At 35.0% G+C, this 16064-nt stretch overlaps 1 protein-coding gene across 2 annotated transcripts; it reads left to right on the top strand.

Moving 5' to 3' along the window:
• The first annotated feature begins 937 nt into the window (after positions 1 to 937).
• LOC135832994 (histone-lysine N-methyltransferase SETD2-like) lies at positions 938 to 14503 on the top strand. 2 transcript variants are annotated; one of them, XM_065346571.1, is made up of 17 exons: positions 938 to 1105; positions 1164 to 1279; positions 1567 to 2406; positions 2481 to 2600; positions 2674 to 2802; positions 2870 to 3169; positions 3249 to 3378; positions 3951 to 4187; positions 4275 to 4387; positions 4473 to 4651; positions 4757 to 4820; positions 6831 to 6998; positions 7103 to 7275; positions 8414 to 9258; positions 9330 to 9503; positions 9598 to 9954; positions 12790 to 14503. In XM_065346571.1, exons 3-17 carry the CDS (start codon positions 1592 to 1594, stop codon positions 12949 to 12951), a joined length of 3966 nt encoding a protein of 1321 aa, XP_065202643.1. In that variant the 5' UTR covers positions 938 to 1105; positions 1164 to 1279; positions 1567 to 1591; the 3' UTR covers positions 12952 to 14503. The 2 variants fall into 2 exon arrangements, with proteins under 2 accessions (XP_065202643.1, XP_065202642.1); XM_065346570.1 differs by lacking the exon at positions 1164 to 1279.
• Positions 14504 to 16064: the final 1561 nt, after the last annotated feature.

The raw sequence follows: 16064 nt of genomic DNA, 5'->3' as shown, positions 1-16064 counted from the left end.
GGCGATAGAGCCCTGCGCCGCCGCGCCGCGCCGCCGCCGCCACCGATTTTTCAAACATTTTTCAAGCCGCCGCCGCCGTTTCAAAAATTACTTCAGCCGCCGCAGCCGCCGCCGAGTAATCTGCTCGGCTGAGCCGGCTCAACTCACTCAATCAGCAAATTTCAGGAGGATTTTTCGAATATTTTGACTTTTTCAAAAACAAAAATCAAAACTTTTCGTCATTAAAAACAGCCAATCTTTTCAGCTCGGAAAAAATTGGTATTTTCATTTGAGAAGTTGAATTTGATTTTGCTTTCCAATTTTTATTTTGGGGTAATTTTAAAATTTACGAAAAATTACCCCAAAATTTCAACTTTGTAGCCGGCTGAGCCGCCGCCGAGCAAAATTTTGGCAGCCGCCAAGACCTTCGGCTGGAATCGGCTCCGCCGCCAGCCACAGTGCTGCGCGTACTGTAGCCGCCGCCGATCATTTCGCTGTCGGCGCAGGGCTCTAGCTGGCGATTGGCTGGCTTTTGGCTTACGAAAAGAAAAATACCTACATGTGACCCCTCAAAATACTCGTTATGACGTGTAGACGATTATTAAAAGGACAATTTTCATTTCTGTGGTGTCAGTAAGTGTAAGACGTGAGTCACGAGTGAAAAAAAATAAAATCTGAGAAAACATTTTTAAAAAATTGAAAAATTTGAAAATCACTCCCAAGTTCATTAGCTTTTGGCTATTAGCTATTGGCTGGCAATTTTTCATTAAGCCAGCTTTTGGCTATTGGCTTAAATACCATTAGCTTGCATCAGCTATTAGCTTTTGGCTTTTTTTTAGCTATTGGCTGGCTGGAAATCCCTGGATCCGGTCAATCGGGTGAATGGTAAACCGAATAGGGTAGCCCTGACCTGGTAAACGATACGAGTTCCGTGATTTTCTACGCATGGCGTTGATTGACCATTGTTGAAATTTTACTATTTATTTTTCTGTGATGATGGCTGTCTACAGAAGTGATAATATTTTAATGAAATGACGTTAATTTTAATAGTTGAATTTTAATATTATGTTTTAATTAATCAATTCTATCGACGGATGGATTCCTCAAGCTTTTGATGTGTGTACGAGTAAGTTGTTGATTTGCTTATTACATCATTATGGTTTCATAATTATGCTATGGTTTAGTTTAGCCGTGCGCGATGATGGATTATTAACGAAGAATTATTTATTTAACGAGTCCAACAGCATTGCCGAACGTATAATGGGGTCTTGATCACGTTCTGTTTCAAACGATAGTAATGGTAACGTAGTGTTTGTTGTTGATTACTGTTTAACGCTGAAGCGTTCTTATTTTTGTAAAACTAGCTACATTCTAGAAAAGATATCGCTGAGCTAGCCCGAATACTAGTCTTGTTTAGCGTTTTACTCTAAAAAACATCTGTTTTCTCGTCAAAACTTAGCTTGTTCGCAAATTTCTGTTGTTTTTTCGAAGTAAACAGAATTCCATTATACGTTTCGATGATAGCGTCGAGCTCTGAATTCGTGTAATCATCGTACGATTGAATCGCTAATGTATACCATTTTTTAGGCGGTAATGCGATAACGATAATACGATGCCGGAAACTGAAAACTCATCAGATGTTCCCGTACATCCGGATGTTCCACCGGACGACCAAGCACTTTCTGAGATTTCAACACCCGTTGAAACTTCCACGTCGGAAAGCACCGCCATGGAAGTAATAAATTCGGATAACGTGACGACAGAAACCAACGTTTCTGAATCAATAGAACCAGCTCCTCCCGAAGTCAAAGTCGAACCTACCCTACCTGCAGCCATTATCGAAAAGTCTGTCGCGATGATAACCGACGAACGTCGAGAATCCTGCGATACCGGATATTCATCTTTGGAAAACGGCGAATATAAACAAATGGAAGAGTGTAGTATCGAAATAACTATACGTGACGTGTTGAATCAAAAGCCGCCATTTCCCATTCCAGAAAGCGCGCCTTCGGATAAGAAAGCCGGTCGGGGTAGGCCGCGTAAAAATCTTAATAAAAAAACTACCCCTAAGAACAATAAAAAGGCAGAAAAAGACAAATCTAACGTTGATGATGACAAAGAGAAAGAATCAGATGAACCCAGGCGTAGCACTAGGCTAAAATCCAAAACCGATAACACCGTTAGAATGGAAGATTTGCTTAATTCGATAAATATCAACGAGATTGTCAAAACTATCGAAGAAAATTCCCTCAAGAGTAATGGCTGTGATATACCCCTCGCTGTGTCGAATGCTTCTTCTAGCGCTACTACCACTTCTGCTGCCGCTACCGCATCTTCGACTAGCGATAATAATAATTCTAATTCGAGCGATTTAGACTCGAGGCCGCCTTTTAAGCAAATTTTAGAAAATGAATATTTTACCGAAAGGTAACGTATTATTTTATAGTAATTATTTTGGTATTATTCAGCTGGGATTTTCATGATTGGTTAATTTTTCGTAGGAGTATAAGTAAAGATGCTGAAAGAATGATCTGTGATTGCGTCTTGACCAAGGAAGAAATCATTAGAGGGGAAAAAGGATGTGGTGATGACTGTTTAAATAGACTTTTACTCATAGAATGGTGAGTATTGTCGTGTCTAAATGATAACGTATTTGGCAAGATGGGCAAATAATGGTGGATTTTGTGTACGCAGCTGTTCCAGATGTACATTAGGCGAACGTTGTTCCAATAAAAGATTCCAAAAAAAGGAGTACGCCAAATGTGAAACATTCAAGACTAAGAAAAAAGGTCACGGGTTACGTGTATTAGAAGATATCCCTAGGTACATTTCTACCTACTTTCCTCTTCTTCGAATTCGAATAAGTTTTATTGAGTGTGTATTTTTACAGCGGAACGTTTATCATGGAATATGTCGGCGAAGTTATCGATTCAGATGAATTTGAAACCAGAGCTATGGAATACGCTAGAGGCAAAATACCTCATTTTTACTTCATGTCCTTGAAATCAGACTGTATAATCGACGCGACAGTTAAAGGAAACATTTCGAGATTTATTAATCACAGCTGCGAACCAAACGCGGAAACTCAAAAATGGACCGTTCAAGGTGAATTAAGGATAGGATTTTTCAGCAAACGCGATATCAGCGCCGGAGAAGAAGTAACCTTCGATTACCAACTCCAAAGATATGGGTAGGTGGAGATTTACGTTACATATTACTTGACCATACTCGTATGTGGCTGGGATCTAAAATGAGATTTTTTATCACAGTAAGCAAGCCCAAAGGTGTTATTGCGAAACACCATCGTGTTCCGGGTGGATAGGAGAAGATCCAGAGAAACAACCCAGCGATGATAAGAAAAAAGAGAAGAAGAAGAAGAAAGCAGACATTTATCAAGATGTAAGTGCTAATTCCGTTGAAGGGAAATGACTAATTTATGGCTTTTGTTTTCGCTTTCGCTTCTATTTTGTGTATCGGAATTTATTTTTGCGATTGTTTCATTATATCTAATAATGAATAATATGGATAATTTCGACGCGTTTTACTTTGGATTTAAAAAAATGTGAATTCGGACTCGCGATATTAATGAAAAATTGATAATAAAGTCATATGATAAAAAAAAAAAAAAACATTACTACAGCTTGCATTTTGTTGAAATCCTTCATGATATTGATTAGATTATCGAAAAGAGTGGAATAATTACTGAAAACTCTATCTTTGGTTTTGTGTTTTTTTTAAATTGGGGTTTTCATTGATTAGATAACAAAAAAAAACAATTAAACAGAAATTGTTTTGGATTTCAATTTTTTCAAAAAGTTGATCCTTTCTTGATCAGAAGACAGACATAACGATTATTTTTATTTTTAAAACGTTTTTTTTTTTTTTTGCTATTTTAACTGCTGAGCGATCTGATTTGAATTTATTTTTTCATCATTGAGACATTTTTCTCACCTCTGGTACTTTTATTACAGTGGGAAACTGCTCTGGACGAAATTTGTCAAGTTGGTTTAATAAACAGACACCAAACGTTGAGTCTGAATCGACTCATGGTCCATGCAAAGGAGTTAGCAGTCAGAATGCAAATTTTGCAACTTATAGAAGAAGGACACCCGTCATGTCGAAGGTTATTCGTCGATTATCACGGTTTACCTATTATTTGGAGCTGGATGGTCGATTGTACTCCGGAACAAGACGAATTAAAGACGCAGGTAAGGACATCTTACGATACCAAAACTCGAAAGATTTCGCTGTGCGACAATATGTTCTTCAATTGGATACTTTTTTTATTTGCGCAGTTATTGAAGACATTATTAGCGCTACCTATTACAAATAAAACTATCCTAATCGACTCAAAAGTACTGCCTTTGGTCGAACAGTGGGCGTACGCCGTCGATCAGAAACCACACAGGTATCCTTATCGTAGTATCTCCTTATCGATAAGAAAGAAAGGTTGTTGGGTTCAGTTATCTAATAAAAATTCGTGTGTGCAATAGCGAGCAATTATCGGCCCAGTCTGTACTGGAATCGGTTGAAGATATCGCCTCAGCTGATGAAACTCCGGTATCTGAAATGGCGCAAAAAGTTCTCGAAGTGTGGTCTTCTCTAAGAGAAATGTACCGAATACCTAGAAAGGAACGTATCCAGCAAATGAAAGAACACGAACGGGAAGCCGGTCAGTAATTTCATTTAGTAATAAATTAAATACCGTTTACTTTTAATAGTTGTTTTCAAGTTTTAGTGGTTAATGGTATTTTTGTTTTTATTTTCATGTTTACAGATCAGAACATTGTCAAGCCTCGTCCAAAACGACTGCCTTTGTATGTGGAAAACATGCGTGACAGGTGAGATAATCTTTTGTGTTCTTATCGCTTTAAGGGAGGGAACGAGCTTATCAGGTTGAATTCGGCTCGTTCTTTTTCTCTAATAATTTACGTAGTTTTATTATCGAACAATCCCCTGAAAACCTGTTATTTATCAATGGATGTGAATTTTGCGATACTATTGTTATGTAATCAGTTCGCAATTCGTGTTCCTTCACCTTGCTTTCCGTTCGCCATTATTGAAAAATTTTCTACGTAATTTATCAAACGTAGGCGTAAAGCTTCTCTACAGGGTGCCCAGAAATATTGTGAACCCCTAAAAAAAGTTTTCTGCTAAATGTTTCGGTTGATCACACTGAATGATAATAATGATAGCACATGATTGGTTGTTAGACTTAGGTGATAACGTTGCACCAATCATATGCATCTATTTCACGTTGCCAACCTATATTTTTAATAAGAAACTTTCTTGGGGGTTCACGATATTTCTGGGCACCCTGTAGTTTCTCGTATCAACAATATTAAACCTGTACCATGAGTTATTAAAAGATTATAAAATACAAAATAGATGGTGTCATGTTAGGCTTTTGATTGCCATCATTTAATTTTATTAAGAAAATGATGTTTTTCTTATTTTTTTCATCTCATTGAAATTTTTAAAGTGAAATTGTGCAATGAGTCATTTTTAAAGCTTTTTTAGAAAAGTGATGATTTTTTTTTTGCAATTTCATTTTTAATACGTTAGAACTTCATTTATAAACATATAAAAATAACATGAAGAGGAAGGGAAGGAATTTTGAGATGAAAATGAACAGCTTTTTTATCGTGTTTTAAAATATCTTGTTAATTAATTTACTTACTTACTTATTTTCTACCCATTTTCTAAAACATTCCCCTCCTCCAAAACAGGTCATATTACAGGTCATGTAAAGCCCAGCAAAAAAGTAACGCATTTGAAGCGATGGTCGTGAAATTCTCAAAAAGCAGTTCAAAAGTCATACAGTGAGCTCAAAGGTCGTGCAAAAAATCATATTTTTATCAAAATTTATGAAATGATGCTTCTTGAGAGCACCGCCTCTTTATTCATTACATATTATTTCAGTTGTTTTGTGTTTTAAAAACTCTAAATATTTTCATGTTTTGTTAAAAATGTTTAACAATATGCCGGAAATTTTGCATTTTCATGTATTTTTATGCCGTGTGTGTTCATTTTTTTTTCAATTTATTTCGATTGTTTTTAAAAATATTGCATTATTTCATGAAATGATGAATGGCGATGATCTGAAAAATTTAATAGAAGTCTCATTCAACGTGTTGTTACCACATTACGGCTTTAAAGTCTATATGGGCGAATTATTCGATGTTATTTGATTTGTTTTTGGAGGAGGAGAAATTGTTTGTCCCTGTTTTTCAGTTTTTGGCCAAAATAAAATTTAAAGTTCAACTAATTAGCTTCATTTGAAATGAATTTGTCAAAAATTACGCTAATGGTTATAGGGTTTTAAAAAATTTTGAATTTTGTTGATAAGCTTTACTAAATCGATGACCTTCCCTCCTTCCTCATTCTTTTCTTGACTTTATAGTTCCTCTATTCCTTCTGTTTTTTTTTCTTCCCTTCATTAGTATTGAATCGAAAAATAATTTTTTTACATTGCGTTGGATTCATGTTAATCCTGTTATTTTATGCAGTTTGATCAGATTGAATTTGATCCGAAAAATGGCGCCGATCCGATCCATGTGCAGATCTATTCTTGATCTATCTGATTTGTGTAATTTTTTATCCATTCTGATCGAACTGGCTCCAACTCTGATCCAATTGGATTTTGAAAAAACTGTCAATTTGGATCAAATTTTTTCCTGGCCAGTTTCGATGAAAAAAGAAACAGTCATAATAAAATCTATCTTCTGCCCCCCCCCTCTGGCTCTTCCTCGATACCTGCCTCTATCTGAAAACAGTGTAGATTATTGATAATAGCGACGTTCTAACAGAGTTCATTCCTAATAGAAATATTTTTTCAAACATTTGTGCAGGTACCAACGTAATCGTCTTGGCAAAGATAAAGATTTCGATAAAATCTACTTCGATCGTATGAAAGACTACGATAAATCCGGCAACAATAATTCGTTCGACTTCAGGAAACGAAAGTCTTCGCCTGATCGAAGGAATTTCGATAATCGTAATCAACGTAAATTCGATAGGTAAGTTTTGAAAAAAAAAATCTCTAAAATATTCTTTTTTTGATTTTTTTTTTTAATTTGAAAACTTATTATTAATTTTGTACTTGTATGATTTGAAATTTCAGTCAACCGAATAAATTATCAAAAATGGAGCATCGTTATTTATTCGAGAAGAAGTTTCGCGAAAAGGAACGCAAAGAGGAGCAACAATACTGGTATCAAAATGCGCAGTTGTATTATGCCAATCAACAACATGCCGCTGCTGCTGCTGCTTCCATATCAAATCTCATTAATTCGGGTAAATATTTTTGTATGAGTAACTACTCGAATTTTTTTTCAATTTCGTTTTACTGTTGGACGTTTATTCCATTTCGTTTAGAAAGTTGCAAAAATACTACCTAATACATTTATTTTAAATAGGTAGGGCCTAGTTGAAAATTCGTGAAAATTGCGACAAAATTTTTTGTGAGGAACATAATCTCTCAAAAGCGGAAATTTTAAAAATGATTATTGTAACCACTGCTATTTTGGAACATTTTTTTTCATCGCTGGGAAATTCATACCAAGTTGAATACATAGTTGAGGCCTAAGAAGAAAAGGTTTGCAAAAATTGGAAAAAATTTCAAAAAAACTTGTGAATTGTTCAAAATTTTTTCAAATTAATCAATAGGTATTCAAATGAAAAAGTAAATAATTTTTAAAAAGCAAAAGTTTTTGGAAAAGCACTTGAATTTTTGTCAGACATTTTTGTAAATTTTAAATGCGTTCAGGGCGACAAACAAGTTTTTTTTCATGTTTTTCTGAAGAATTTGAAAAAAAATTTCAAAATTGAAAAACTGTTGCAAAAACATAAAAAGCTCAAAAAATGTGACATTTATTACAATTTTGCGTCAAATTCTGATTGAATTGAAAATGAATACCCCTTCGACTTGAATGGCGCAAATAAAAAACTACGACAATGGAACAAATTTTGTTTTTTTTTTTTTTTTGTATTCTGTATGCATCATGCACCTACAAAAGTTTACAAATTTGAGGATATTTAGGATTTTTTGTAATTTTTTTTTTTTGTTGCTATTTGCTTACGTTTCAGTTACTTTTTGGTTACTTTTTTTGACCATAATTTCTTTTTTCTCGCAGAAAGTAAATTGGACTCTGTGAATCTCAGATGTTGGTAACACTGCGATGGTGGTTGTAAAATCCAACATTCTTGCAAGTAGTAACAAAAAGGCATGAAATTCTTGAAATTAAATCTTTTTTGCTTTAATTATTTTTAAAAAGTCGATCGTATCTAAAGTAGAATTTAAATATGAAGCATTTTCCCTCTCGACTGAATTTCTTGAAAGGGTGTTTTCCAATAGTCAAAGCGAGACTGCCTCGAAAAAAAAAAAACTATCTATCAATATAATAATTTTGACTTCTTTATATTTGTTCTTCAGCCGCAGCTCACTATCTGACATCGGTTCCACCGCCCAGCTACTCCAGCGACAGCGTCTACTCGCCCATGTCATCGGTAGCGTCGAGCACGCCGACAAATAACTTCTTCAATACACCTCCTCCTAACATGTACCAAAACGTAGTGCTGCCTCCGACTCATATACCTCCACCTTCGCTACCGCCTGTGAGCGCATCGCCGGCACCATCGGCTCAGCCATACTACCAAAATCCGGTCCACGTACCGTCGTATCCTCCCCCGACTCCGGTCTCGTATCCGATACGTGCCACTGCCAGTACACCGATGAGCGACGTTAAACCGATTCCGACCACTTGTCAGCTGCTAACTAGTCCGGCGCCGGTATCCAATCTATACGAGTACTCGGGATTGACCATCGATGATATCCCAGTACCGGGAGACATCAGAAACATCGACTTGGCCAGTCCGGCCACCGCGTCCACGACTAGTAATACGAGTAGTACTCGAGCTAACAGCAATGGGCCCGTCAAAGAGATCAATCCTGTTAATTTCGATATCAATAAGATGAAGTTGCCGCCGAAATGGAAAACTGCTCGAGACGGCGAAGGCAGACTGTACTTTTATCATAAAGAAACCAGAGTCTCGCAGTGGTATCCGCCTAAATGGGAAGACGACGAAGAGGAGGAGGAAGAAGAAGAAATCGAAGTGACGGACGAGGAAAGTAGCTCGGATGCCGATAGCACTGACGAAGAAGAAGAAGATTTGGCTTCGGCGTTTAAAGACAACGACGATAATGAACAAGAAAATGAACAAGTGAGACTCGAAGCGGTTGCTGCAGTGACCGCTGATCAAAGAGAAGATGAAACTGAAGTAGGTTATCACAACGCTAGCATCGGTTTTCGTATTTGAATAGGTTTTTCAAACTTTCTGATTTTTTTCAGCTAAATCAAGAAACCGATGAGCTGCAAGAAGAAAGGGATGAGGAAGATGATGCTGCAGCAACAGCAGCCGCAGATGAAACGGATCTATTTCACGATATGTCGAGTCAGCACGAAGATGAGCCCGTAATCGATACACCGACAGGAATACCGCTAGTTACCGAACATATTATTAGCGTGAGTAGTTTTTTTTACGCTGGTGGAATTGAATTTATATGTAATAACGAATAAAGGTTCGAATTTTTCAACGACGTCGTTCTGTTGTTTACAGCCTAGAGAGCCGATAGACGAAGATGAAAGAATACGTAATAAATTAAGAAGACGGTACCTGAAGGAGAAGATGCGGAAACGCAAGAAGGAAAAAATGCTCAAGAACGGTTTACTCAACGGTCATAAAAATGGCTCTCGTAGCAGTAAACGCCGTGATCGCCATATGAACGGCGACAGTGACAGTACATCGTTGAGCGCCGATGCCGATACGTCCGAGATGTCTGAAGATAAGAAAAAAGATTTGTTCCGATTCCATATGGCGAAGTTTATCGTCACTTGTCTAAACCCGTATTTTCGCAGTAGCTGTACTCAGGCTAGAATAACGAATTATGGCGATTTTAAACATTTGGCCAAAAAGGTAAATTATTCTCGATGTTTATCTGTAGATAGTATGTGTCGTATAATTATTTATTCAGTTGCTGCGGGTGCAATGGTGCATGCAGGTTGAGATAAGTAATGTACTAGCATTTGATGAGAATTTTAATTAACTGATACGAGCCTGTTGAAAAATTAATTATTCAGAGCTGTTAAACAAAGTGAAACAATTCTGTTTCGTATATTTTGCTGGTTAATCAGACTACAAAATTGAATTACCTTGAAAAATGGTGGTTTTCGAAATTGAATGTTCACGCTGCGAGGTCATTTGTCGCTTTAAACATATTATTGAAAATTCATGATCCAATGATTGAATTTTCGCTATTTTCGATGGATTTTGATGCGGCGACCTTTATTTTTCTCTGATGATTGTACATGAGTATTGAGTAATTTTACGTTTCCTCCATGAAAGACTATCTAATAAAAGTCTCAGAAAAGTTTTAAAAAAATTCGTAAACCCCTGAAAAAAATTGAAAGAATTGAAGAAATGATTCTTTAAATAAGCTGGTGATTTTGTGAAATAAGTTCAATTTTCATAGAAATTATTCAATCTACATGACCGGAATGAAGTGGAGAATAATCAGTCCACATTTTCTTTCTTCATTAAAGTCTGATATTTCTGTTTTTTTTTTTTTTTTAATGAGAATGAAATGGTATTTTTCACGCATCTTAGAAAAATATGAAAAGGTATAGAAATCAGAAAGAAATTTTTTCATACTCTATAAGTGGATCGATTATCGAAATTTTATGTTCATTAGAGATGAGTGAAGACTGCCTTTTGTTTATGTGTCCAGCTAGGCTACATATCTTGCTGTTGTTCTACTTTTTTGAGAAAATTTCAAAAAAAAAAATCTTGTTTTCCCATTTTTTAATCAAACTTTGACATTTTTCTACGTTTTTTTCTTTTATTTTAGTGGTTTTTTTTTCATCATTATTCATTCACTTCTCTGGGGAAATCGGAAAACTTTGACTTTTAATAAATGTTAACCGGATCATCCCCTTCCCGAACTGAAACAATTTGACCAACTTCTTGTTGAAAATGTTGCTTTTTTCAAAATTCCTAAAAAATGTACTTATTGCTTTGATAAAATATCTAGAGAATTTTGCTTTTTGGCAAACATTTCCAAACAAATGCGAAAAAAGTCCTGTTTTTGCAAAAATTTCAAAAGAGTTTTGGTGTATTTCATTTCATTAAAAATCAAACTTGAAATTGTCAGTTTTTCTATCCATGAACATCGTTGGTCTGCTAAGAAAACCAAAACCAATCGAACATTGAGAAAGTGTTTTCTAATTGGTTTCAGAAATGAAAAAAAAAAAACTGATCTAAAAAACGTTTTGTCTTGTGAAATGCTCTGAAGATTAATAATTTTTTGTACATTTTGGCATCGTGCTGATTCATTTTGATTCAATGTTTACTTAAAGAAGGTGATTTATGCTTCGCAAAAGTGTTTGAAAACATCACAAATTGACCTGATTAGATTACTTTTTTTTACTAAAAAATTTATATGGATGAAACACCTGGACGGACCTTTGAGATTCACGGCGAGTTAGAAGAAAAAGGGCAGAGGTTTGGAATTCACCTCCCCTCCCTTCCTTCCCCCGAAAAAAAGAATTGTAATATTTTAAAAGAAATTCTGCAGAAAGTTTTGTTTTTGCCCTGCCTTTTTACAGGTTGTCCTGTTCGTAAGACTGTGTGTTTTGTTAAAAATTTGATTATTTTCAGAATTGTATTTTTTATCGAAATGATTCGATCATCAAAATTTTGTAGTCTTCAGAACTTGAATAATAACTTTCTACAAAGACTGATTTTACTTATGGCAAACACTTTGAAAAAATTTAATGTAAAATTCAAGAAAGAAAGACATTTTTTTCAAATCCGAAATGATAGCCTATTTTTGTTTTCTCTCAATACTGTGATCGCCAACGGAGTTCATATTTTGAAAAAGGGGTGGGGGAGTGGATTAAATGTGAACCTTGTGCTATGAAATTCAACTTTTACCATATCTTTTTTTGGTTATTTTTTTTATTTGCCTATTTTTATAACATTTTTTTTTGTCACCTTGTATTATGCTTCGTTTAATTTCATCTTTTGAAAAAAAAAAAAGTTTTTAAAGAGCAAAATCAGTTTTTGAATAAAAACGTTTTCATCGTTTGAAAAAATCTTACTTTTTGGAAAAAAATTCAATAAAAAAATTGCTTATATTTTTTATTAAAAAAATCATATTTTGAAAAAAAATTCGTTTTTGGTCAAAATTAGGTCAATTATTACCTATGTAGTTGTTTTTTTATTGTCAAAGGTCAAAACTTTGATGATAGTTTATGTCAAAAAAAATTGGCAAGTAAAATTCTTGAAAAAGTCGTTGAAAATTATCGAACTTTCTGTACTGAAAATCCGGATTTTTTTCACCTCGTCATCAAAGATCTATTTTTGCCTCGATTCTGTAGTTACAAATGAAGCTCGTTTGAAAGTGATGTGGAAGAAGTTTCGGTCAAAGAAAATTCAATGTGTTTTTTTTTTAATGAAAACGAGCAGAAACCCGGATGAAAATTGCTTGAGTTTGATTTGATTTGGGTAATTGGGTATGAACTTGAATTTCGAAAATCTCGTATCAATGAGTGGAAAGGGGGGTTTTATTATAATTCTTGTCGAGTAGAGCGAAGAGATGGATTTCATCAGCGATGAGAGTTTTGAGAAATTTGGTACATATTATCCATCTACCTGTCCTGTACTGTTGCCATTATTATATTAATGCTGTATGTTCACTAAACGACGAATATTCAATTTTTTTTGTTCCACGCTCGCTGCGGCCATCAACAGCTGACACACTTCGTTATGCTGAAAGAACTGAAGCACTGCCAGAACGTTACCGATTTAGCTTGCAACGCCAGCGTCAAGTACAAAGCCAAAGAATACGTTAGAAAATACATGTCCAAGTTCGACGAAGTCTACGTTCGACCTGTGGACGACATTAACTATTGAAAAATACAGATTCGACTCCAGCACAGAATCCTTTCACGAGTCACCGATGCTCGCAGACGATTCCGTAGTCGAAATAATATCGAGATAATCTTCACGAAGCTGCAATTTAGTTCATACTTTGTGCATATAATATCCCGAGCGAGTTGTATCTATGTTGTAGGTCACCTTTTACTGCAGTTTTATATTGGCGTAGGTCGCTGCGGGCATAAGAGCGGTTATATCGAGTTCAACGTTCGCTCGCATAGCCGGAGAAATCATTGGTACGGTGTTTCGAGTCAAAAAGTGAAGGGCTCTGGCCGTCGAGTTGATGTACATAGCATACGTATCTTTGTAGTGCATTAAATCGTAAATGTACATTCTATTACATTGCGAAATTTAACGACGATCGATCTCAACAGTGTTATAACGATGCTTATACATATTTCCTATCCCCGCCCGTCGTCCCCTTTTTTCACATACATTAAGTTTGTTTCGCTGATCATCGAAATGAGACCTGTATTTTGATTAATTATTTTTTTTTTCGAGTCTTACTATTTTTGACCTTCAACTCGTGTACTCGTTAGACGATCACGAGTGGTGGGCCAATTTAGGTGCAGCGTTTTCTGCAATATCGTGTGGTATTTGTATGGTTTTTTTTTTTGTACAAATTTCCTTATTTTTACTCGAGTACCTATTGAAATTATGTAACTTTGTGTAGTAAATTATTTTGAAACGTTTTGAGTGAGCGAGTGAACGCCTGTAAGCTTTTTTGTATCTCAAGTCGCCCTTTTCTCTTTCTCAAAACGTAGAGTTTCAAAGACGTACTACTGTATCTTGTTGTAACTATATAGATTTGTTGTCTCCAAAGTTTAACTGCCCGTTGGAAGCCGACGATGGGAAAATATGTCTGTAAATACACGATACATACATGCGTAGAAATGATATTTTATATTATTATTTTACTTATGCTCGAAAAGTATTGGTTTAATTTTTCTGATATCGGGGTACTTTTTTTCTCCGATTTTTTTTTTCGACTGTATAAAGGGTACTATTTATACGTATTATTAGTGTGTGTGTTCGTGTGCGTGTGAAGTTATACATAGATAATCTGGTATTTTTTCTCTGTTTTTGTTTTTTGTGTTGTAAAAAAAAAAATATTTCTTAGGTCGTGTTGGTCACTACCACTGTTTGACACTTTGGAAAAGAGGATAGAATGAATTCATTACGAACGGTTCGATTGTGTTTCGTATGTAAAGAGAGGAAATACGATAACTCTTTGCCCTCCCATATTTTTATTATATGTTTACGCTGTTAATTTATTGGCATTTTATATATTTTAAAAAATTCTATGTTGGTTTTTACGTTTCGTCCCCTATCCTCCTGCTCCCCATTTTTTTTACATGTATTAATTTTAATTCACCTAACGTTTAGTGTGTTTTTTTTCTCTCTTTTTGTTTTCCCCCTTATATAGAATGCGTTATTAGAGCGTATATTTTCTATTTTCAGGTTTTGCCGATATTTTTTATATAAGTTGTGTTCATTAAATTGAAAATAAATTGTTTTTGAAAAATTGCGACGTGTATGGTAATTTTGCGATCGGGAGATAGAATAGAGTATTTTGAACGTGGTTCCGGTGGGAACGGTCATGGATGACGTGACTTGATTTATAGTTACCTACGGCGTTTTTGGGAATAAATTTATCGTGAATTACATACATTGTTGTAGGTGAGCGGCGCGACGTTCGTACAGCTGCATTCTACAATTTATTCTGACTAAGTGCTGCGAAGTACGAATACTCTTTATTCGAATATTGGTAGTGGTAGAGTTGGTGAAAGGTGGACTGGTTTCATTGTTCGTTGTATTCGCAGTCTCCAGTCTGGAAGTCGACAGAGATCTCGTTGGACGAGGGCAGTGTATCGTAGGTCGTAGTGATCTCAAGTACTCAGAACAGTCAACTCGTTTACAGGTAGGTACCATTAGGAATTTACATATTGGTCAACTCGAGTTCTGATATATTTTTATTAATATGTGAATTTATTATTATTATCGCCTTGTATTCGTAGATTTTTGAAATTCCGCCATGATCAAGCGGTGCGAACGCTGTGAGTTTTGTTGCCTAATGGAGTGGACTGCTGGTTATCGGAATTTACTATTAGGCTAGAAGTGATGGATCTGGCCACTTTGATACAATGGAATGACTGACTTTGAAGGTAGGTGCCTACTTGGTTTTTTTTTTAAATTTTCGCTGGTAAAATATTGTAGAGTAATGGTTGGAATATTTTTTCTTAACGTGAAATTTCTCAGTACGATCTTTGAAATTGAGAGAACAATGAACTGAATTTCAATCAGCTTCATTGCCTATGGCCTTTTAAATTTGGAAAGTTAATTTCCTGAAATTATTACAAAATTCATGTTCAACTTTTAAAAAATCTATTAAATTTTTTTTTTCAAGAATTTTCATTTTTCTGTGCTTAACTCTTTTTATTTTATAAATCTGCCACTTTGGCTGGGGAACTGTTCTGTTTGTCTTCAAAAGATATTTTGGGATTTTGAGATTTTGGTTTGCCCTTAGGCCCCTCAATTTTCTATGAGGTAATTTCGAAAAAATCAATTGAGTGTGGTGTCTTTGTTATCATTATCAACTAGAGAAACATCTATTTACAATTTTTTTTTTTTTTTTTTTAGTTTTTAGAATTTCCATTTGCTTGTGATTCTTTTTATTTTATAAATTTTCCACTTTGGCTGGGGAACTTTTCTGTTTACCTAGGTACCTTCAGAAGTTATTTTATGGTTTTGAGATTTTGGTTTTTAAGTATGCCTATTTTGGTACTATATTAGGACTACGTAATTTCGAAAAAATCGATTAGGTAGGTGTTGTATTTCATTGACAAATTTTTCTGTTTCATTTTTTGTTGTTGGTACCTATATATATATATTTTTTTTTTTTGAGGAAATAGTAGGAGATGAAGTTGTCTTTCGCAAGATTTTCTAAAGTGAATAAATTTTTATCACATCGGATTTAATATTTTTGCTATTTCGAGGCATTGAAAATAATCAAATTGAAAAAATAATATACAACACTATTTTTAATCAAAATTTACGTATGTTATATTGTGACCATATTTTTTTGATAT

Source organism: Planococcus citri, chromosome 1, assembly GCF_950023065.1.
Source record: "Planococcus citri chromosome 1, ihPlaCitr1.1, whole genome shotgun sequence".
In the NCBI taxonomy this organism is placed as follows: Eukaryota; Metazoa; Arthropoda; class Insecta; order Hemiptera; family Pseudococcidae; genus Planococcus; species Planococcus citri.
This window is presented reverse-complemented; position numbering and strand designations above follow the sequence as displayed.